This window comes from Microtus oregoni, unplaced genomic scaffold, assembly GCF_018167655.1.
Source record: "Microtus oregoni isolate MIOR12 unplaced genomic scaffold, Mior012 000032F_ref0000030, whole genome shotgun sequence".
NCBI lineage: Eukaryota > Metazoa > Chordata > Mammalia > Rodentia > Cricetidae > Microtus > Microtus oregoni.
Window position 1 is genome coordinate 25,138,625 of NW_024543091.1, and position 23,774 is coordinate 25,162,398.

General features: G+C 39.4%; 1 protein-coding gene across 2 annotated transcripts in view; it reads left to right on the top strand.

The window, feature by feature from the left end:
• Glce (glucuronic acid epimerase) overlaps nt 1–23,252 on the top strand; it is a 70,511-nt gene extending 47,259 nt beyond the window's left edge. For both annotated transcript variants that reach the window (XM_041679730.1, XM_041679728.1), the window contains 3 exons: nt 11,081–11,679; nt 12,390–12,635; nt 19,424–23,252. In XM_041679730.1, the coding sequence (XP_041535664.1) occupies nt 11,094–11,679; nt 12,390–12,635; nt 19,424–20,448 (1,857 nt within the window). In that variant the 5' untranslated portion in view covers nt 11,081–11,093 and the 3' untranslated portion in view covers nt 20,449–23,252. The remainder of the gene's footprint in view (nt 1–11,080; nt 11,680–12,389; nt 12,636–19,423) is intronic.
• Nucleotides 23,253–23,774: the final 522 nt, after the last annotated feature.

Genomic DNA, 23,774 nt, shown 5'->3' on the forward strand with positions numbered 1-23,774 from the left:
TGAACGGAATAAACCTTTACTTTGAAAGTAGCTTGTCTCAAGTGCTTAGTTGTAGTAAACCCAAAGCTGACAATGTTGCTTGATGTCTTATTTATCATAAATATTAGAAAAGTAGTAAGTATAGGAATTGTCTAACAATAGGTTGTTTTGCATGATTCCCATTATATTCTGTCTACTTTTTCTAGATGATGCTTTCTTAAGTACCTCAGAAATGCTTCCCATTAGGTCTATATCAAAAAGTTTTAGAGTAATTACATTTAAAAGATCATTTGAAGCTCTGTTTTCCACATACAGACTTTTCCATATAACTAAGGACTCACATATCTGTAATATTTTTAAAACTTGCAAGGTGGTATACACTTTTCATCCCAGTATTCAGGAGGCAGGGGCAAGCATACTACTAATGTTTGAGGTCAGCTTTGTCTACAAAGTGAGTTCTCAAACAGCCAGGGCTACACTGAGAAACCCTGTCTGTGGGAGAGGGGGTTGTTAAAAATTACTGTAAGTCAGCTTCCTGATGAGCCTTCCTTGTGTCATTCCTGTCTCACAGAATGTCACCAAACTTGAGAAAAAAAAATGTTCATCAGCTTCTTGTAGAACATTCTGGGAAAGCTCTCACTCATGCTGTGAAACCCCCTGTTCAGGAAACACACGGTGAAAACACAGCATTAGGCCCTTCTTCTTGGCTTCCTAATTAATAAGTGGAGAAATCTTACATAGCTGCAACTCCTTTCTGAGCTGATTTATTTTCGTAGCTTATGTTTAGTTTAACACAATTGCTTAGAAGCAAGCAGAAAGCTATACAATACTTCAAAGAAGTTTTTAGCTCCATTGCAACCATGCTTTTCTGGATACAGAGTAGCCCTTTGCTCCTAGTTCCCTTTGCTGCCACTGAAGAATGTTAAGCTGAAAAGAAAACCTTAGAGACTCTTGAAGAGCAGATCTGCCTTTCAGAAGCTGGTACATGGTGCTGCTCATTGTCTCTGCAGAAGCCATGAGCAAGTTATTCTGCTCTTACCTGGCTGACAGAAATATATAATGGTTTGGAACCAGATAATATGATACTGTGACCTGGTGGAAAGAACTTAACCCTTTGAAGTCAGTATAAATTTTACTGTGTGTGTGTGTGTGTGTATATATATATACACACACACACACACACACACACACACACACACACACACACGGGGAGTTAATTTTTCTTCTGTAACCTTCCCTCTCTTCAAAAATAACCAACTTTTCTGATTTGTTGAGGATTTTTAACCCAAACATGCGATGATAGACAGGGATAACAGGGTTGTTAATGTATGTGGAGTGCTGCTTGCTGGTGGTACTCAGCACCAGCTTGGGATGAGGAGATGAGATTGCTATGCAGTGACTGTCTAGTAAAGTAGACTGAAAGGGTGCATGACTACTCACAGTGTGCCTAGAGCAGGCATTCTGGGTTTCTGGATAAGAGATATTTCAGCTTATTACTTATGGCTGACAGTGACTACTGTAGCAGGCATCCATAGCAGCAAAATATACAAGTAAAATTTGCTCTGCACCTTCAGTCTAGAGAGTACCAACAGATTTATAACAATCTCAGAAAGGTTTAGCAATTATAGTTTAATTGTACAGTCTTTAAGGAATAAGGCTCTCTACTTCTAAGCAGTGTGTCAATCTAAACATGATATGTAAAATTAAAATTATTAATTAAATTTATCGCACTGTGTGACTGATGTGAATTCAGTGTAACTGAGATGTGAGAAAAGAGCTGTATGAGGAGAACGTGGTTAATTTGTGCATTGGAAGGACTTTCTGGTGAGAGGCTGTGGTAGTCCATTGGCTTGCTCTCCATATCCATGTTCTGCTTCTCATTCATTGAACCCTGGTTTCTTCTTCTTCTTCTTTTTTTAAAATAGCACATTGCTGTCTGGGATAAAAGGTATTTCTCAGCCTTCCTTTCAGCTTGAGGTGGCTATGTTGCTGAAATTTAGCTAATGAGATGTCAGAAGTGTTATGTGAAACTGAAGGGAAGTCTCATTAAAGGGAACTGATTCCACACAGAGATGCACTCTTTTGCCCTGGGGCCTTTCTGCTGCTTCCTGGAGTGCGATGCAGACACAAAGCTGAGATTTCTGTAGCTTTCTTGGGTCATAGGTTGATAGAAAAAGATTAAAAGTGCTATGTCCTTGATGAGCATGTAGCTACGTTCAAACCTTCAGACTGCCTACTTTTGGGTTTCTTTTATGTGAGTAAAAAGTAACAATGGCTGGAACATATGGTGTCTATTTCTAACAGCATAACCCAGTCCTCAGAGCCAGCAGTGTTGCTGGCATAGGTATCTGATTCCCTCCAACTCCACCTCTAGGAACCATTGAAATGAAACCAGCACTAGAAGCCCAGGGCAGTACTCTATGCCTGAAATACTGAAACATCAAGATGTTTCAACTGAACACTAGATATTCACACTGAAAGCAACCAGAACTTGAAAACAATGACTGTTTTAGGTCTTAGGAGAAAGTGTACATGATGAACCTAAAATGTCTTGTAAAAAATGCCAGAGACACCATCAAAAGCTATTGAGGTTTGTATGAAAGAAAGGAGTCAATTTGAAGAGATTGGCTCTGGCTAAAGGTAGAATAGCATAAGCATTAAATACCAGTAACTACAGTAAATTGAAATTCATCAAATATGGTAAAACTCTGAGCTTATGTGTTATTATTTTTAAAGGTTCTTAGTTCAATTTTAGATGTTATTAAGGGACCAATTCATTATTTTGACAATTGTTAAATAAAAAATTCAGTAATAACTTTCTTGTACTTTCAGGCTAAGTAAGTAGTTGGTAAGGGCAAGGTTTTTTCTGAAGTGTTCCAACTAATACAAAAGGACTGATGAAGTGTTAGGTAAATTGCTAATGGAGAGTTTTAGAATGACTGTTAGGCTGGCAGCACCGGAACACATGGATTTAATTTTAGTGTCACAGAGATAGGTTCACATTGTATGCATCCTGGATAAATTTCACACCACTATCATGAAGTATTTCTGTTGAACAAAAAACAAATCCTACTTTATCAAGCCTCTAGATCTGTCTAGCTGCTGATTTATAGGAAATACTGGAGACAAGATTCTGCAACCATTCCAAAAACAAAAAACAATATCAGGCAAAACATAGACTTTTGATGAATTTATATTGTTGACAGCTTTGTTCATGTACATAATACATTCTGATTACTCTCTCCCCATCCTTGCCTTATCATCTCCTCATCCCTATCAGCCCCTTTCCCAGATTTACAATGCTTTGTTTTATGACCCATTTAGTTAAATCAAGGCAGTCTGTGATTATTAGATTGGAACTATCTCTTGGCACTTGGCGAAGGTAGAATTACCCTCTTCATGAATCTGTCAGTAGCAAATAGTTGAGGAGTAGAGACCCTGGAGTTCCACCTTCATCTATGCCAAGGCTTTTCAGCCTTCCTAATACTGTAACCCTTTAATACATTTCCTCATGTTTTGGTAACCCCCCAACCATAAAACTATTTTGTTGCTACTTCATAACTACTTTTGCTACTGTTATAAATCATAATTTAAATATCTGATGTGCAGGATGTCTGATATGAGACTCCTGTGGGTTGAGAATAATCTGATGCCTTATTGCTATTAGGTCCATTCTTGTGCAAACCCAGTGCAGGCATCTGTAGCTGTTGTGAGTTCATGGTTGCAATGGTTATGTCTTGTCTAGAAAATAACAGTCATAGCTCTTCTTCCTGTCTCTGGCTTACATTCTTTACACTCCTCTTCCACCATGCTTTCTGTCGTAAAGGTATTCAAGAAGGAATGAACACTCACCTGTACTTACCGTGCCATATCCAGCCATGAATCTGCATTCACCAACATTCCGTGGAAAGAATCTTCTCTGACTAATGCCAAGAGTAGCAGTCGCCTATGGGTATACACATCAGTGTTTAGAATTGACATAGTGTCAGTTTAGCTGGTTAACAATATTCAATTTACCTATGAGGGCCTGTGATCTCTTCCACCATGGGTTTTTAACCAGGTGTACAAATACCAGAGATGGATTCCTTCCTGTGGGATAGGTCTCAAATCTAATAGGGAGCAGTTGGTTACTTCCCTAACAGTACATCTTGCTTGGCAGATTAGTCTTATAGGTCTTAGGATTCACAGCTAGGTACGTTGTAAGTGTCTTTTCTTCCCCTGGCAGCCTACATAGCACCTCCTGAGATTATGAAAGCTAGCTGGCAGGAAGGAAGCTTCCAGCTCAGTTTTTTCCATATCAACAAAATATACTCTATATAAGAGTTTATTTCACAGAAATTTTGGAAAGCATTTCTTATGCTTGCAGGTTTGAAAAATTGTGGAGATCATGAATGTTGAAAATGAATTCACAAGGCAGTAAGGCTGGAATGAAAAGAAGAATACTAGCTAATCGAAAGACATAAATTCAAAGGGTATAGATAAAATAAGGACAACAGGATGGAAACTAAAAAAAGCATTAAAATAAGCAATAGTGTAGAAATTGAATTATGCAGTAGCCAAATTAAACTGCACCAGAATAGAGAATACATTAGAAAATTGAATTCATGATATAGAATACAAATTTGAGAAGCTTTCCCAAAATGCAAACGAAAAGAGAGATGTAAAAGATTTGAAGAAAGTAAAGAATAAAGAGATCTAAAACATAGAATTTCTATTCTAGAAGAGACTAGAGCAAGTTGAATAGAGATCTATTTATTATTAAACACTATAAGGAAAAAGATGACTAAATGCTTCACTTGAGTATGTTTTCATCTATTTCTTCTACTCATTACCTAGGAATGATAAGAAATCTAATTGCTTGATATGGGGTTTTTTGTTTGTATGTTTGTTTTGGTTTTGGTTTTTCGAGACAGGCCTTCTCTGTGTAGCTCTAGCTATATTCTGGAACTCTTTTTTTTTTTTTTTTTTTTTGGTTTTTCGAGACAGGGTTTCTCTGTAGCTTTAGAGGTTGTCCTGGAACTAGCTCTTGTAGACCAGGCTGGCCTTAAACTCACAGAGATTCACCTACCTACCTCTGCCTCCCGAGTGCTGGGATTAAAGGCATGTGACGCCACCGCCCCGGCTTTTTTTTTTCTCTCTCTCTTTCTTTGATAAGTTAATAAGAAAACAAGTCATAGCAGACATACCATCTTACACTACCTACAATTATCATATCGTGAAAGATTACATAATGCTGATTTCCTGGTGTTTCTCTTCTACATTACTAACTGGTTTTCTAAGAAATGGAATACTTGTTGACTGGGGGTTCAGTTCATTCTGAAGTATAGTTCTCAAAATTAGTTACTGGTTTTCACCATTTTAGAAGGTAGTCTGTTTGGTTTGGTTTGGTTCGGTTTGGATTTTTTGGTCTGCCTTTCTCCTTTTTGAGTAGTGTTGATACTTGTGAGTTATTACTGACTCCAGGTGTTTTAATTAACCAGATGTAAATTCTCACACTTTGTTTGGTTTTTGTTTTTTGAGATGGAGTTTCTCAGTATATCCTTGGCTATTCTATCCTAAAACTAGCTCTGTAGACCAGACTGGCTTGAACTCACAGAGGTGCATCTGCCTCTGCCTGGGATTAAAGGTATATACTACCACCACTGGCAAAAATTCTCACAGATTTTAACAAATAGGAAAGAGGAACTTTCCAACTGACTACTATGTCTTTTAGCTGCACAGCACAGTATTTTTTAAATTGTGGAACTGTTTAAACATGTAAGTATATAACTTAGTATACAATGTATCTGTTGTTCAGATTTAACAGTTACAATATTTTTTCCAATGTTGAGCTAATACCTTCTTGACATTTTTCTCATCATGACCTTGCTGTGTAACCCAAGCTAGTCTCAAACTCAAAAGAAAATTTTTTTTTGGCCTCCAGAGAACTGGGATTTTGGGCATGGGTTATGATTCCATTGATTTTGAAAGTTTATTTGTTGTCTGTCATGATTCCGCACCTAAAATCATCCATTTCTCTACGAAGTCACAATTCCTTTTTAGTCGGAAATGTTATCAGATATAAATCTTGGCATTAAGGTTATTAAAAATGTGCTAAAATGTAGGTTTTTTTCATCATGTACCTTGTCATAAAGGTAGTATTGTTCCATAAACAGTTAACTCATATTTGGGTAGAGGAGGAAAGACACTCCTCAGATATAACAAAGAGCTTTATATTTCTGTGTTTAAATTTTGTTATTATTGTGTGTGCCATGATGTGTTGGTGTTGGAGTGTAATACTGGAGATCAAAAGACAACTGTGGAGTCAGTTCTCACCTTCCATCATTGCATGAGTGTCAGGTTCTCCAGCAGATAGGGCTGAGGCAGGACAGGTCCCACTGGTCTCTCCCTGGGGCTTAGCGGGATGGTGAGTGTATACACAAACACACACACACGGCCACTGGGGAGAAACACATGAGTTGGGAGTCTGTTGAAGCAGGATCTCGTTTTATTGCATCAGACAGGAACTTATATAGGGCTGAGATGGGATGAGGTGGAGTAAGGAATAGAGGCCAATAATATCCTACCAGTTAGCAGTGGCTGGGCAGAAGTGGGTTTAGGTCCGGCTGTGCTGAGTTACTCATATGCAGAAGTTATGGCCAGAGACAGGTCACCAAACTTGAGTTAGGCTCAACAAGTTAACACTGGGCCTTACTCCCAGGCCTCATGAGTCCTGGGGATTAAACTCAGGTTTGTCAAGCAGAGCCACCTTGCACACCCAGTATTTTTCTTTTAATAGTCAAAATGCCAGATGTGGTTAATACATTGTATAAATGATAACACATTGGTGTTTTTCTATAGTTTGCCTTTATTACAACTTAAGGAAATCTTTGATTTATAAATATATGATCTTTTACAGATTGCTTATACCGTACTCCATGCTGTTTTGTTTTAAATAATTTAATAGTTTTCTTATAGTAATGGTATAAATGATGAAACATTATTTTAAATGATGAAACATTATTAAGTTGAATATTTCAAATACAAAAAGAAATCTTAACTATGTCCCAGATCCAAATGTTTTGAACATTGATTTAATTCCACAAGTGGAAAATTCCCCACCATGAAAATACCTCTTGCACAAATCATCAAAAATACTACATAAAATTTGGATCTGGAAAGATGGCTAAGCAGTTGTAAGCATTACTGGTGTTGCAGAGGACCTGGTTTGGCTTCCCAACATCCACATTGAGCAGCTCATAACCCCCAGCTGTAGTTACAGGAGTCCAGCACCCTCTTGTGGTCTCTGAGAGTACCTGCACACATGTGATGCACAAACATACATAAAATAAATACATCTTTAAAGTATATAAAATTCATGTTCAGGTTTGGTATATATACAAAATGTTAATGAATTTTGTGGTTAGATTTGAGTCCCATTTCCAAGATACTACATGCATGCAGAAATCCAAAGACCAGAAAAGATCCAAACCCTCTAGTTTCAAGCATTTTAGATATTAAACTTATATTATATTCCCAGCTTCTAAATTCTGTGTATATTTTCAAATACACATAGATCTTTACTTCTTTTCCTTTTCGATGTTCCACTGAAATAAAACGCCTAAAAACAGGAAGTGAAAAGACTTGAGTAATGAGGAGAACTGTCAAAGGTCCCAGAAGGCCTACCTGCACCTTCTGCTCAACTCTCCACTTGTCCCTGCACTTTGACTGCAGATTACTGGCATTACTCCTAGGTGAAACAACAGGCAGATTTTCTATACAGAAATTGGAAATGGCTAAGCTTCCAAAACCATCTTTGTTCTGATAGTTAGATTGCCTGCTGCCTTCCTGTTCTCACCTAGAGGAGTACTGCTGGTAGCACCTGCCTGGTCCACACATAGCTCTTTCTCTTCAGTCCCCTCTGACTTGGAATTAGTCTACCCAAAAAGCAGACCATCTTTTCAATAATGGAGAGAATCTAATGAGGTCATCAGGCATGTGATGAAAACTTAATGACAGGAAAAAGAGACAGATAACTGGGGAAAATGCCAATAGAAAAAACAGAAGTAATCCCAGAGAATTTTATTTTTAAAATGTAACTCTGTAGCATGTAGAGAGCCACAAAGACAGCACTTCCATTAAGCCACAGGAGGATACACTGCCAGATTGAAAGGGCATTATCTGATAGAGAAATAATCAACCAGCATGTCGTCCTTTCAAAACTGTAGAATTTGTGAGAGGACCAAAAGTTCCTTAATGAAGTAATTTCCATGCTGGCAGATATCAGACTGTGGGGTTTTTTTTCTTTTTTCTTTTCTTTTTTTCAGACTGTGTTTAAACATTATCCGTAACTATATTAAGACAGTGCAGTACTGCCCTGAGACTTTGAAGTGAGTCTGAACACAAGCTGCATCTTGCCAAACTGTTAAGAGTGGGAATAGAAGGTCTGGAGAGATGGCTCAGTGATTATGAGCTCTTTCAGAGCACAATTCCCAGGGTGGCTCACAACCAGCTGTAACTCCAGCTGCAGGGAACCAGACAATTCTGGCTTCTGTGGGTGCCTACACTCATGAGCACATAACCACATAAAGACATATACAATTACTCATAATTAAAAATAAACCTTAAATCAAAAAGGGGGTGTTGATCTTAGGCATTTGGTGGCTTAAAGTTTATCTTATAATTGGAAGAAATGAGTGGGTTATATGTTCACTTAACTTCCTTAACTGAAATTCATCATTTAATTTTTCACAAAATATTTTCATTTGGGCATTTGCTCCTCTGATTCTGCCTAAGTAGGTATAGTATGAGGAAACTGAGAAGAGATTACAAACAAAATAAATAATTGTGGAATCATATTTCACATTTAAAAACTGTGTAAAACATAAATTGTGCTTTATATCCTTTCTCTGAGTAATTGCAAATGTTCCATACATCACACATAGAACACATAATTTCTCATGTTCCCCAATGATTCTAACATATCATCATAGCTGGCTGGTATGCCATATGGCCAGCAGAGCCAACAACATCAGTGTCTTCTCACTTCAGTACTGAAGTGACATTGTCTGACTTATTTTTTTTCTTTTTCTTTTTCTTTTTTTTTTTTTTTTTTTTTGAGATAGGGTTCTTTGTATCCCTAGCTGCCCTGGTATTTACTCTGTAGACCAGGCTGGCCTTGAACTCATGGAGATCCACCTGTCTCTGCCTCTCTAGTGCTGGGATTAAAAACGTGCACCACCAACAGCCAGCGTATCTGGCTTAAAATTTTTTTTTGAGTTTTTTTTTTATTGAAAAAAAAATTTCCGCCTCCTCCTAGCCTCCCATTTCCCTCCCCCTCCTCCTGCCCCTCTCCCCCTCCCCCCACTCCTCTCCCCCTCCTTCTCCAGTCCAAAGAGCAGTCAGGGTTCCCTGCCCTGTGGAAAGTCCAAGATCCTCCCCCCTCCATCCAGGTCTAGGAAGGTGAACATCCAAACTGGCTAGGCTCCCACAAAGCCAGAACATGAAGTAGGATCAAAACCCAGTGCCATTGTCCTTGGCTTCTCATCAGCCCTCATTGTCCGCCATGTTCAGAGAGTCTGGTTTTATCCCATGCTTTTTCAGTCACAGTCCAGCTGGCCTTGGTGAGTTCCCAATAGATCAGCCCCACTGTCTCAGTGGGTGGGTGCACCCCTCGTGGTCCTGACTTCCTTGCTCATGTTCTTCCTCCTTCTGCTCCTCAGGAGTCCAACAGTGACCACAATAACTCAGACATCTAGAGACCCTTCACCAACACAACTCAAAGAAGGGAAACACACAAACTCTACTACTAAAAAAGTGACCGGAGTTAACAACCACCGGTCATTAATATCACTTAATGTCAATGGACTCAACTCACCTATAAAAAGGCACAGGCTAAGAGATTGGATACGAAAACAGGATCCAACATTCTGCTGTTTACAAGAAACACACCTCAACCACAAAGACAGGCACCTACTCAGAGTAAAGGGCTGGGAAAAGGCTTATCAAGCAAATGGACCCTAAGAAACAAGCAGGTGTGGCCATACTAATTTCTAACAAAGTTGACTTCAAACTTAAATTAATCAGAAGAGATGGAGAGGGACATTTTATACTCATAACAGGAACAATTCATCAGGATGAAGTCTCAATCCTGAATATCTATGCCCCTAATATAAAAGCACCCACGTACTAAAACTCAAGGCAGCCATCAAACCGCACACACTAATAGTAGGAGACTTCAACACTCCTCTCTCACCAATGGACAGGTCAATCAGACAGAAACCTAACAGAGAAATAAGAGAATTAATGGAGGTAATGGCTTAAATTTAAAAGTATTTTGACTGCTGTGTTGAAAACAGACTTGGAGGGTGGAGTGTTAGATATGGGTAAAAAAGAGGAGCCAGTTTGGCCAGTGCTGCATGTGAGAAATGACCATGGCTCTGTCATTGTGCAGTAGTGAAGTTAGTCAGGTTAGATCCTGGGTGAGCAATGTGGGAATCGAAGTTTTTATTCTGAGTGGTAGAAGGGTGAGTGAGTTAAGGGAGGCAGACAGGTAAAAAGGGAGGCTCAGAGCAGACTGAGGAGTAACAGGAGACCTACCTAAGAGTTGCAAAGATGTTCTGTTTTGTTGTTTCCTCAGACAGCTACTGAAGTGCTGCAACTTAAGTTGTTTAATCTTAACTACTTTACAAATAAGGAGCACAGTAAAAAATTCCTGAGCCTAGTGGTGGTTGTACATGCCTTTAATCCCAGCACTCGGGGGGCAGACACAGGCTCACCTCTATGAGTTGAAGGCCAGGCTGGTTTACAGAGTGAATTCCAGGAAATGCTCCAAAACTACACAGAGAAATCTGTCTCAAACAAACAGAAAATCCTGAAGTAACAAAGGAGCACGAAATGAAAATTTGAACATGTATGCTTTAGAGGATTGTGCTGAGTAGTTTACCTTTTACTTTTGCCTATACTGCAAAGTTTGGATCGTAGTTTTAAATGTGATCAGATTACATGCATTTGATAAAATGTCCTGATGTGCACATTTAATAAATATGTTTTAAGTGTAGCAAACTTAACTATGAAACATCAGTAATGAAGCTGCATGCTTTTTTTTTTCTTGCCTCTATAGGTATGGTCTGAATATGCGTTGTTTGGCAGCTCGGGTCAACTACAAGACTTTGATTATCATCTGTGCGCTATTCACCTTGGTCACAGTACTTTTGTGGAACAAATGTTCCAGCGACAAAGCAATCCAGTTTCCTCGGCACTTGAGCAGTGGATTCAGAGTGGATGGATTAGAAAAAAGAACAGCAGCATCTGAAAGTAACCACTATGCCAACCACATGGCCAAGCAGCAGCCAGAGGAGGCATTTCCTCAGGAGCAACAGAAAGCACCCCCTATCGTTGGGGGCTTCAATAACAATGGGGGAAGCAAGGTGTTAGGACTCAAATATGAGGAGATTGACTGCCTCATAAATGATGAACACACAATTAAAGGGAGACGAGAGGGGAATGAAGTTTTTCTTCCATTCACTTGGGTAGAGAAATACTTTGATGTTTACGGAAAGGTGGTCCAGTATGATGGCTATGATCGATTTGAATTCTCTCATAGCTATTCCAAAGTCTATGCACAGAGAGCCCCTTACCATCCTGATGGTGTGTTTATGTCCTTCGAAGGCTACAATGTGGAAGTCCGAGACAGAGTCAAGTGTATAAGTGGAGTTGAAGGTTGGTATCCGTTTGCTCTACGTGGGTTTTTCTAGCTTGATTGTATTAAGGACTAAGAAACTGAAGATGTTAATTACACAGCCACTATATAGCTTTCTCAGCAAGAAGAAAAAGGCAAAGTGTAAACCTGTTGAAGCTCTTCGGTTGGTGTGATTTAAGGGCACCAATAAGCCCAGACTGAGTAAATAGGATTTTTCCATTAACCTGCCTCAGAGTCTCATCAGTGAGGTTAAGGCACCAATCTCCAGAAATTGTACTTCAAAACAGTATAGTTACTGGGACGGGGATCTGGCTCAGCGATACAGCATTTGCCTAACATGTGCAAGGCCTAGAGTTCAGTTCCTGCTATCACAGAAACATATATATCTCAATAAAAACTGTACTAATACAGGGACTGGACAGGCAATGAGACCTGGGCTACTGGTAAGCTTTCTAGAACACGTACTCTTTCTCCAAAGTGTAGTCCTCTGAAGTTAAATATTTCATCACTTAATAAAGATCAGTTATGTATGATCTTTTTTAAAACGAGTGATTACAAAGATGCACAACAATGTACAGTCAGTGTAAGAATGATCAACACAGCATGAAGACTGAAAAAAAGCATCAAGTTGTGGATAACCTAAAACATTCCTCAGATATGCAGCTGTGAATAGACCTCAGAATAGCTCCTCGGTGTCTGGGTTTAGTGATTGGTTGTTTGTTTTTTATAGGTGTGCCATTATCTACACAATGGGGACCTCAAGGCTATTTCTACCCAATTCAGATTGCACAGTATGGACTAAGTCATTACAGCAAGAATCTAACTGAGAAACCCCCGCACATAGAGGTATACGAAACAGCAGAAGACAGGGACAGAAATGTCAGACCTACTGAATGGATTGTGCCCAAGGGTTGCTTCATGGCAAGTGTGGCTGACAAGTCTAGATCCACCAATGTTAAACAGTTTATTGCTCCAGGTAAGTTTCCTTCTATATGTGTCTTACATTTAAATTGACTTATAACAAACTGGTGCACTTTTAAAATTGTAATGGTTTTTAAAAACATAATAGAAAGCCCTTTCTTTATGTTACATACATAAATAATGTCATTAAGTGAAATGCCCCAAAAGGAAACAGCTAAAACAAAACAAACAAAAAAAAAAACAGTGTTATGGAAAGGAGTTAATTTACTTTGTGAAGAACCAAGCTGTAGAGTGATGCTAAGATGTACATAAACCTGTATTCCTCCTGGGGTCTGTATACCCCAGAATGAAGTTCTTTGGTTTGGCTAGTCTTTGATACTGGAATCTAACCCAGGACTTTGTACATATTAAGCAAGTATTCTGCCATTGAATACATCCCCAGTCTTCTTTGGCTTAGAATATCAGCATAGCAGAGTTGAATTTTTAAATGATTCTGCCCTAGGTTAAATTTTGTTTTAACTGCAAGAACCATCCTTTCCTTTGCATATTTTTAAGCAATAGCATTTTTTTTCAAGAAATTATAGCATTACCAAATAGGCCTGCTCTCATACTAAATTTTGTTAATATACTAAATTATCTGAAACTTCATATAAAACCATTTTCATTAATAAAACCATTTATAAGATCAAATTAACCTTATGCAACATTTCCCTTTTACTGAGACAGTCTCATTAATTAGGATGTAATGTATTTTCCTGTACTAATCAACAGCCATGAGAATTAATGAGCCCATTACTTAAAAAGACAATGAAATAATCTTAGCACCTCAGGCTTAATGAAATGTTGTCAGGTACAGAACTCATTCCCCCTCCCTCCAAACTGGAATAGGTAAAGAGAAAAAAGAGGGTAAGACCTCCTTTTTATTTCTTCCTTGTTCTTTATTGATTACAGACTTGGAAAGCCAAAATACAAATCCCTCATTCTATAGGATCTCGATAATGCCTTGCAAAGAAGGAATGGCCTTAAGTTTTATTGAGACTAGAACATCTTCTCCCATGATGTTTTGTAATACTCCAGTACATAGATGGTCTTTGCTTATTATAAGACATCTCCCATGGCTAGGTGAGAAGTTATAAGGAAATGCTTAAGAATAGTTGTTTTATACCTAGGAGATTGCTGTAGCAGGAAATTACTATATGAAGCAAAAGAACATTTGGTTTTGGGTGGACCCAAGGAGTTTGGTTTTACTTCGATAGCGCTGTCTAGATGCTGGTAGAAAATTGTGGCCTTTATCTGATTGTCTAGAGTCTCTGGAGGGTTTTCTTAGAATGGTCTAACACTGTCCTGTTGACAGCTACACATTTCAGTGATTCTTTTAGATGCTTTGAAGAATGCAAAGGCAGATTCACACATCCTGCAATGAGGAATCTTAGCCTGTCATTCATTCAGTGGCTGGAGAAAAAAACACTTTTTTGGGGGTGATTTCAAACACACAGAGAACTGTTGAAAGCCATGTTGTTAGGAGCATACACCCACTCATAGTTGCTCCCTGTTAGTAAGTCTGCTAGCTAGGAGTGGCATTCACATGTTATTCTGGGTGTTCTGGGAGCTGTATTGTAGGGGAGGGAGAACGATTGCAGCTACATGGAGTGAGAATCAGGGAAGTAAGGTGGAATCATTAAAACATGGCTGTGAGGCATGAAGAGTGTTTAGAAAATACAGCTTTGTGGGAAATAGTTCAGAGCATCATTGTTGAGAAGTTGAAACTTGTTCTTAAAACATAGGTGTAAGTAAGCTGGGGCTCTGGAGAACCAGAGATGATTTTTCTTTCTTGGTCTTTTCCCCAAAGGAGTTGTTTTTCCCCAAGAGGGAACAAAATCACTGAGTAGAGAACTATTTTATAAGCAACATGTAGTAGTACACCTGTGATCTCGTCACTTAGGAAGCAGAAGCAGGAATATTATGTGTTCCAGAGCAGCCTGAACTACACAGTGAGAGGCAGCCTGAAAAAAATCAACATACACACATGATGGGAACCATTTTATTTCTGCAACATATTTTTCTTTATTTATTAAATGATATTTTCTTTTTAAAAATCTATATAGCTGTGGAGAGATCTGTGTGTGTATATAAATATATATATGTATGTGTGTGTGTGTGTGTGTATATATATATATATATATATAGAGAGAGAGAGAGAGAGAGAGAGAGAGAGAGAGAGAGAGAAAATAGGTAGGTAGGTAGTAGGTAGGTAGGTAGGTAGATAGATAGATTTAAATGGAGTCTCAGAATAGCCCTAACTGGCCTCAAACTCACTATGTAGTTGAAGATGGGATTACCTTGAACTCTTGATCTTTCTGCCTCTTTCCCAGGACTGAAATTGCAGGCACATGCCATCATACCTGGCTCTCTTCTAAATTTTCAAATTGAATGATACAGAATTGAATACTTGTAACTAACTTTCCCACAGCATTCTTTTCCTTTCACTTTCATGATCTTTCCTCCTCCTTGGTCTCTTGTTTAGCTCTTTTCTCCCAGCTTCTGCTGAGTACTTCCCCTCCCCCCCCTTTCCTGCCTAACCCTCATCTCTCAGCATTCATCCAGGTTTGAGTAGGGCTGTTTCTCATTTCATGTAGTAAACGTGTTGATGAAGAATGAATAAAGGTAGTCGCTTATGCTTTGTGTGAGGGTACTGACTTAAAGACTGTTCTGTTTTTCCAGCTTTACTGAATGTAACTAACAAATGAATTTGTATATGTTTAAGGTGTACAGTATGATGCTTTGATGCTGGTACATGTTGTAAATTGGTTACCAGGATCAAGATAAGTAGTTTACACAGGGCTGGAATCCAGCACCCATGTCAGGCTCACAACCACATGTATGTAACTCCTCTTCCAGGGGATCTGATGTCCCTAGCCTCCATGACACCTGCACTCATATATACAAACCCACACAGAAATACATAATTAAAAATAATAAAAATCTTTTAAAAACATGAAAACAAAAGATAATTTACATATTCATTACCCCATAGAGTTAGTGTGTATGTTGGTAAGAGATCTCGAGTTTACTATGCTGAGCATCAGGTGTCTGAAAGCTTGTATTCTTTGACCTCCAACTCTCTGTTTTCTTCATTTTCCAGTTTCTAAGTACATCATTCTATTTTTATAAGTTCAGCTTTCTTACTAACTACTAGTAATGTTTAATGTAATTAGAGTATAGTAGAAATTCCACATTCAGTATCTGCCTTTCATAAGGATTAGCTCTCAGATGGCAGAATTTCTTTCTCTTTTACAACTGAAAATTACAAGCAGACCACACTATCCATTCACCCATCACACACAGGTTATTTCCATGTCTTGACTATTTCCACTGATCTTTCAATGAACATAGGATATCTCTCACCCACACATCTCTTTGTCATGCTAATTTTGTTTCTTTTGGTTATGTATGGACCCAGAAGTGGGATTGCTGGTTCATCTGGGAGTCCTGGTTTTAATTTGGAGTAGAGGGGGAGGTAAGTTCAAAGTGCTGTAGTGTCGGCACCAATTTACTTTCCCACTCCAAGTGACAAGAATCCTTTCTCCCCATCACTGCAGCAGGACTTTGTTAGTGCCTGTGCTTTTCTTATGTAAGGTGGGTGGTATTTTGCTATGGTTTTGTTTGTACTTCCCTTGAGATAAAGGATGAACAACTTTGCATACATCATGTGGCTATTTGTGTGAAATGTCTGTTCAGACCCTTTATGTATTCTTTAATTAATTGATTTTGTTTTCTATTGAGTTCCTTATGTATCATTGGATATTAACACCTTTTCAGATCTATGGTATGCAGGTGTTTTCTTCTGTTTTGTAGTTTTTGCCTTTTCATTCTTTCTCTTTTTTTCTTTTTTCTTTTTTTTTTGTTGTTTGTTTGTTTTGTTGTCTTTTCTTTTTTGGTTTTTCCAGGTAGGGTTTCTATGTGTAGCTTTAGAGTCTGTCCTGGAACTCTCTCTGTAGACCAGGCTAGCCTTGAACTCACAGAGATCTGCCTGTCTGCCTCCTAAATGCTGGGATTAAGGGCCACCACTGCCTGGCAAGTTTTTGCCTGTTCATTTTGTTAATTGCTATACTTTATAGCTTGATGTAATCTCACTCTTCTGTTTGGTTTTGATGGTGGTGGTGGTGGTGGTGATAGTTTTTGGTACTTCTGCTTTCAGTGTCAAATCAATAAAATAATGGGCAGCATGTTTGTCCTCGTTTGTCAGTGTACATATGTACCATTTATACCAAACACAAAGTGTCAGTGGCTCCTGGAAATAACTGCTCAGAAAGGAGGGTTCATGGACTTGTGGAAGTCCAGGTGGTTGGGAAGTCAAAACTTCTGTTAGTAGATTGAAGTAGGAGTCTCCAGACAGCACAGTGTTCTGAGAGAGCTCAAAACTTCATCCAGTGTGTTTTCTGCTTGCCACCCCATCCCTTATGCCACCACTCTGACCCTGCAGTAGTCTTGCAGATTATATAAATCCCATGTATGCTGGAAGAAGGAAATTGCAGACTGGTTTCATATAATTGTTAGGAAGACACCAATTGTTGACTGATTGAGGGCTGTGACTTTTTTGTCACTCCTGTATGTCTCAAGAGATCCACCTTTATTAGTGTCAAGGGTTTAGAAAATTTAATAATCGGACATTTTAAAAGGTTCATTCATTACTGAATCCTTTGGACTCATCTGGTATATTAAGACATAATAAGAGGATTGATTAAACCATGTCACTTAATTTAATTTTTATAAATAAAGAGAAGAATTAGGACAGAATTCTGGGAGGAAATGGATTTCAGTTTCCCTTCATCTGGACTAAGATGGGGCACTGTTAACCAGTCTGTCAGACATATGTAATACTTAATAATGATAAAAAAAAAATAGGACTCAGGATAGTATACTGTGCTGAGTGTAATTTAATCTTGTATGATTTATACTTCAGTTCTGAGTCCCACAGTGTATCAGGGAGCTGAACTCAGCTCCAGATTTTCTTTTACTGGGAAGGAGGAAAGTGCTAGTTAAAGAGAGAATGCATGCTGACATTTTGACAGGTAAAATGGATTTTGCTGAACTAAAAGATTTTACTATTGTGGTCAATTTTTAAACTGTCACCCAGTATTATTTGATTCATAAGTTGGCTATCATGTTCTCATTCTTGATACAATTTCTATAATTGTCTGCCCTATCAAATAAGTCATTAAGAGCCTTGGGCTCTGTGTGTGTGTGTGTGTGTGTGGTACTGGTGGACCCCAGCATTGAGAGGTTTGACTTCACAAGCCAACACCATCCAGACTGATCTGATATTTGCTCCTGTGACTATCTATCCTCTCAAGGACTGCTGGAAGCAGAGGTCTGCTTCTGTGCCTAGGTCTGAGAGAAGGAACCTTTACTGAACATTCTTTTGAGCATGTATTTCCAGTGCCATTTGTCTTCCTCACAGTCTTTGTACTTGGGCCTTGAAACCTGGGTATAGTATAGTACAGCCCCTGCTATAGTAGCTGTTTAACCTCACAAAACCTGCAGGTTTCCACCTGTAAAACAGAATAATCCATGTTTTACCTACTTCAGAAGAGTAAGGACCAAATGAAAGTCAGTATGTGGGTATGTTTGGGAAATATAAGCCATGTAAAGATTAAAGATATTCTATCAGGTAGTGGTGCCTCAGGAAGCAGAGGCAGGCAAATCTCTGAGTCTGAGGCCTGACTAGTCTACAAAGTGAGTTACAGGAGAGCCAAAGCTACACAGAAGAAGGTGTTCATATTTCCCTTTGATGGTTTAAAGTATGTGCTCTGTGTATTGTATATTCATGTGGGGTGTGCGTGTGCTCTTTGTTGTTAGTTGATTTTAATATGCACAGTGTCTTTTGATAATTGTTAGATTAACATTATTCAGGGGGTCATCTTGCGAGAGCCAGCCATAACTGTTGATAAGAGAAATTTCATATTTCATAATTTGCCAAATAAAACAGCTTAAGCCATTTTATTAGCATGTGGTAATTAGCATCAGTAGTTGCCAACATTTATCACTACTCTAAGCCACTGTCTTCTTTAAACTGTCAAAATTAACCCCCAAAGTGATACTGCCTCTGCCAACACTTGAAGAAACTGGGACTTGGAAAGGTCTTTTCAGAGCTGCTGGATGAGCAGGAGCTGTGAAGGGTTTTTAACTCCAAAGTGTATTTTTCCCCTTCCTTCCTTTTATGTTAAACACAATCCCATTGTTTAATTTCCAGTAATTTTGTTTATAATTCCAGAGAATATAAAAATAAGCACTTTTTTCAACATCAGATTAAGAGCCAGACTGGAAAGTGTGGGTTCAGTCCTTTGGGAGATTACTTGACTGTGTGTCTCAGTTGCACACCTGTAAAGTGGGAGTGTAACAGTGCACACCCATGGCTAAGCAGGCAGGCATCATGTTAGGTCTAGAGTGTAAAACACTTACCAGCTGCATTAGAAATGAATTTCATACGTACCATTCTACCTAGAACTTTAATGCTCTTGTATTAATATGCATTGAACCAGCTCTCAGCTATTTTTCCTCCCTTTTATGGAATAAGTATATTTAGAATAATGAGTGATTCTTGACCAGTTGGCATCAGGTCTAGAAAAGACAGTTAATTGCTCTGAATCCTTTCTGTAAACCTGACAGAGTCAATGTAAGGAGAAGCCATCATGAAGTCACCAGGTTTGCTACTTAGCAAAATTTGTTAACATAATACTGGAGTTAATTTTTGGGGGTTAGTAGTTATCATGAATAAATTGCAATTAAATTTCTAGTTTAAAATTATTTTATTCTAACCCGTCTTTGGTCTATTCCCCACAGAAACCAGTGAAGGTGTGTCTTTACAGCTGGGAAACACAAAAGACTTCATTATTTCATTTGACCTCAAGCTCTTAACAAATGGGAGTGTATCTGTGGTTCTGGAGACCACAGAAAAGAATCAGCTCTTCACTGTGCATTATGTCTCAAACACCCAGCTAATTGCTTTTAAAGACAGGGATATATACTACGGCATTGGGCCCAGAACATCGTGGAGTACAGTTACCAGAGACCTGGTCACTGACCTCAGGAAAGGAGTGGGTCTTTCCAACACAAAAGCTGTCAAGCCAACCAAAATCATGCCCAAAAAGGTGGTTAGATTGATTGCAAAAGGGAAGGGATTCCTGGACAACATTACCATCTCAACCACAGCCCACATGGCTGCATTCTTTGCTGCTAGTGACTGGCTAGTGAGGAACCAGGATGAGAAAGGTGGCTGGCCAATTATGGTGACCCGGAAGTTAGGGGAAGGGTTTAAGTCTTTAGAACCAGGGTGGTACTCTGCTATGGCACAAGGGCAAGCCATCTCTACATTAGTCAGGGCCTATCTTCTAACAAAAGACCATATATTCCTCAATTCAGCTTTAAGGGCAACAGCCCCATACAAGTTTCTGTCAGAGCAGCATGGAGTTAAAGCTGTGTTTATGAATAAACATGACTGGTATGAAGAATATCCAACTACACCTAGCTCTTTTGTTTTAAATGGCTTTATGTATTCTTTAATTGGGCTCTATGACCTAAAAGAAACAGCAGGGGAGAAACTTGGGAAAGAGGCAAGGTCCTTGTATGAGCGTGGCATGGAATCTCTTAAAGCCATGCTGCCCTTGTATGATACTGGCTCTGGAACCATCTATGACCTTCGCCACTTCATGCTGGGCATTGCTCCCAACCTGGCCCGCTGGGACTATCACACCACCCACATCAACCAGCTGCAGCTGCTCAGTACCATCGATGAGTCTCCAATCTTCAAAGAGTTTGTCAAGAGGTGGAAAAGCTACCTGAAGGGCAGCAGGGCAAAGCACAACTAGAGCTCCAAACCAAAAGCGCATTCCAGCCTCTTCGGACTCGAGGGCCGAGCTCTGTCAGCGGCAGAGCTCAGCAGCACGCCACACATTTAAAATGGTGTATGTTCGGGGTTTATGGGTCACAGCAACATGAGAAGAGACCCTTAAAGTTAGTCTTCTGAAACAATGGCATTCCATGGGTCAGGTGCTTAGAAATGGAGGCACTGAAAGTAGTCCGTGCGCTGAACAAAGATGTGATCTCTGCCCTGCTCGTCACTTAGGCCTCCATGCAGAGTCGTTCTGTCTGTGAAAAGTAACGGTAAGTTGCCGCTGCTAACCTGCTGCCCAGCACTTACCTAAAACTTAGTATGGAGTGCTTTTAAAATGTGATTATTTATATTTATGCCGAAAGCAGGCTCTTAGAAAACGGTGTGCTGTACTGCAGTAAATGTGCGTATAACCTGGATCGTGGACTGTGTTTTTCAGTGTTTCTTTCCTGTAGGTTCATTTCTTGGGAGGAAGTGAGTATTTGTTGCATTTGTTTAGTTATATATGGGAAATATTTTGGATTATGGTTTTCTTGAACTATGTATATTTAAACACAGCCTTGTTCAGGTCTCATGGTCACATAGCACAAGCACAACTACAATGAAACTTGTTGACTGCACAAGAAATTACAGACATGTTATGTTTTATGAAACTTGATCTGCAATCAGTAGACGTTTGATAATCATCTTCCCCATCTCTGCCCCTAGCGCAGTGTGTCTTTGTCACTGTCTGGAACCTTGCATTTCATTTCATACTACACTTTGGGAGCTTTGTCCATTTTGAGGACATTGCCCAGAATGTTAATTATAAGCCTAAATTTGTGACAGACCTAATGATTTGAAGCCTACCATCAATCCCTTTTAGGATTTTTCTCCCCCTTAAAGGGGTTAAATGTTATGTTCAGGAGTCTCAGTGAAGGTTTTCCTGCCCGGATTGTCACCATTGCTTTTTCACCATCACTTCTTGTCCTCACTTTTTCTCTGAAACTTCATTTTGAGTGATTCCACCTTTGAAACAGAAGAGACGCTACCATGTCTGCTGTCTGTGTGCCATCAGATTTCCTAAGGGTTTCAGAGTCCTCGTGCCATGGACAGTGTCTGCTGTAGGGCTTCAGGCATTAGGTAAAAGCAACAAGGATTGGTTTTGCTCTGGTTTTTGTTTATGGTGTGATAATATGGAGATAGTTAGGTAACATGAGTCTCACACTTTCTAGGGACAAACAGTGGAGCTTATCCATGCAATCGGTCAGATGCATGTTTAAGAGCCACGTGAATGATCTGCCCACATGTTGTACTTCTGTTGAATTCAGCTAACTGTTGAAACTGTTGAAATATATATGATGCACACACATATATAAATGATACATATATAAAGCATATTGATATCAAAAGAGGCAGATATGTACTGAAAAATAAGTGTAAACTCCCAGTTTATATGACCACACCTTAATTTTTCCTACAATGAACCCAATGTGGTCATTAGGTTCCCCAGCTTTTACTTTTGTGAGTCTCACATACACGGTGTTTCAGGAACATCTGAACATGCACATTTGTCTCAGCAATAAAAATGAGGACTCCCTTTTTATTTTCAGTACTGATGTTCAAAACAAGCTTCCCTACCTGGGAACACTGTTCACTCTATCAGATTTGTTATTAGAGTGGTCCCGACTTTGCTTTATGTTTGCATACTGGTCTTCAGATGAGAGGGGTCAGGGAAATCATCGTGGTACTGCTTCTGTGACAAACACCAGTGCCTTACCAATGTGCTTGTCCTTTTCCACTGAAGAGGGAAAATTTGCTTTGTTTTCTTTCTGATACAGAAATGGCAGTTCGCTGCTGTTGCTTTTCCACTGCCTTCCACATTGCAACAGCTACTTGACTTGTGTTGTGATCCCAGAATTCCCTAAGAGATCACATTGACCTGTGACAGCACTGTCAGTGCTTGGCTTCTCAGACTTGAGAATGCCTTCGTCACCCGGGAGTTGACATAATGAGACTCCAGGTGTGCAGGAAGTCTGCCTGCAATGTGGGATCCGCAGCGTGTTTGACAGATGGGGTGATGCTGCTTCGGGAGAGCTGGGCATGTGTAGAGGAGCGCTGCCTGGGACCCATGCATTTTTGCCTCTGGAAAATTACAAAGTTTCCTAGGTTTTTAAATCGTGTAAATGTTTACTATCTTGAGAATAGAGAGAATGGGGAGGGTATTTTAAGTTTTTGTTATGTTTCTTTAAATTTTTCTTTAAAAATACTAGTTTGAGTCACTTATCTGAGTTAGCTTCCATGTTGTGAATCTGTTGCCATCTCAGTAGTAAAACCAGCCAAAATTTCTAGACAAAGGGCGGTTAGACCCTTTAGGAGTTACTGTATATAATGGCTTCCTTCCAGAGCCACGCAGCATCCATGAGCAGGTGCAGAAATGACACAAGCACACTCTCCAGATGTGGCGGGACTCTTTCTTTTTTGGTGTACAGACTCTCACCAAAAGCTGCTGTTTTCGTTCTTGTAATTGTTTCCTCGCTTCTCCATTGTACATGTGGGGTATATGCCATGTGTCAAATATGCAATAACGTGTTTACCGGATGCCCTTCTGAAGGGTGGTCCTCTGTAAAGCTGTACAGACTTTGCAGTCCAAGCACAATGTGCACATGTTAGTTTTATATACAGCGAAACTTGATTTTTTCAAATGGAAAGGTATTTTGTTTCTATACAAAGTTAAATGGCTTGTTTGTGCTTAATGTAAAGCTGCTTTATAAAATTGTAAAATAAAGTTTTTATCTTGAAAAGAAATGTACTTGGATATTTCTCTTCTTTTCCTGCTTAGTTTGTGATTATGTGAGCCCAGCAAGCATTTGACCAACATTTCCTGTTGAGCCTGCAGTCAGGGAACCAGAGTACAGCATAGGAGCCTTAGTCTCTAGACCCACAGTACATGGGACAGGTGAGAAGACACGGTGCTGCACTGTGCTCAGTCAGGGACTGAAGCTCTAGCTGGGCTCTGGCTGGTCAGGCTGGTTCCATGCTGCCTATCGTCTTTCTGTGCTCATATCTTTAGAATGATCAGCATCACCTCATATTCTCTCCTTGGTAAGATTTTAGGTTCCAGATGTGAATCCAGCCTGAAGCTGCACTTTACTGAAAAATTTTACATGCTGGAATTGCGGTTGACCCTCAGCCAGCTGTGAGATTCCAGTGGCCATACAGCTCAGAGCACAAGGCTGTTCTTGTTCTTGGAGCTGCCCCTTGTCCTCCTCCTTCAGTTGAGAAGCAGCTGTGTGGCCACAAGCAGTGTCGCACCAGCGTGGA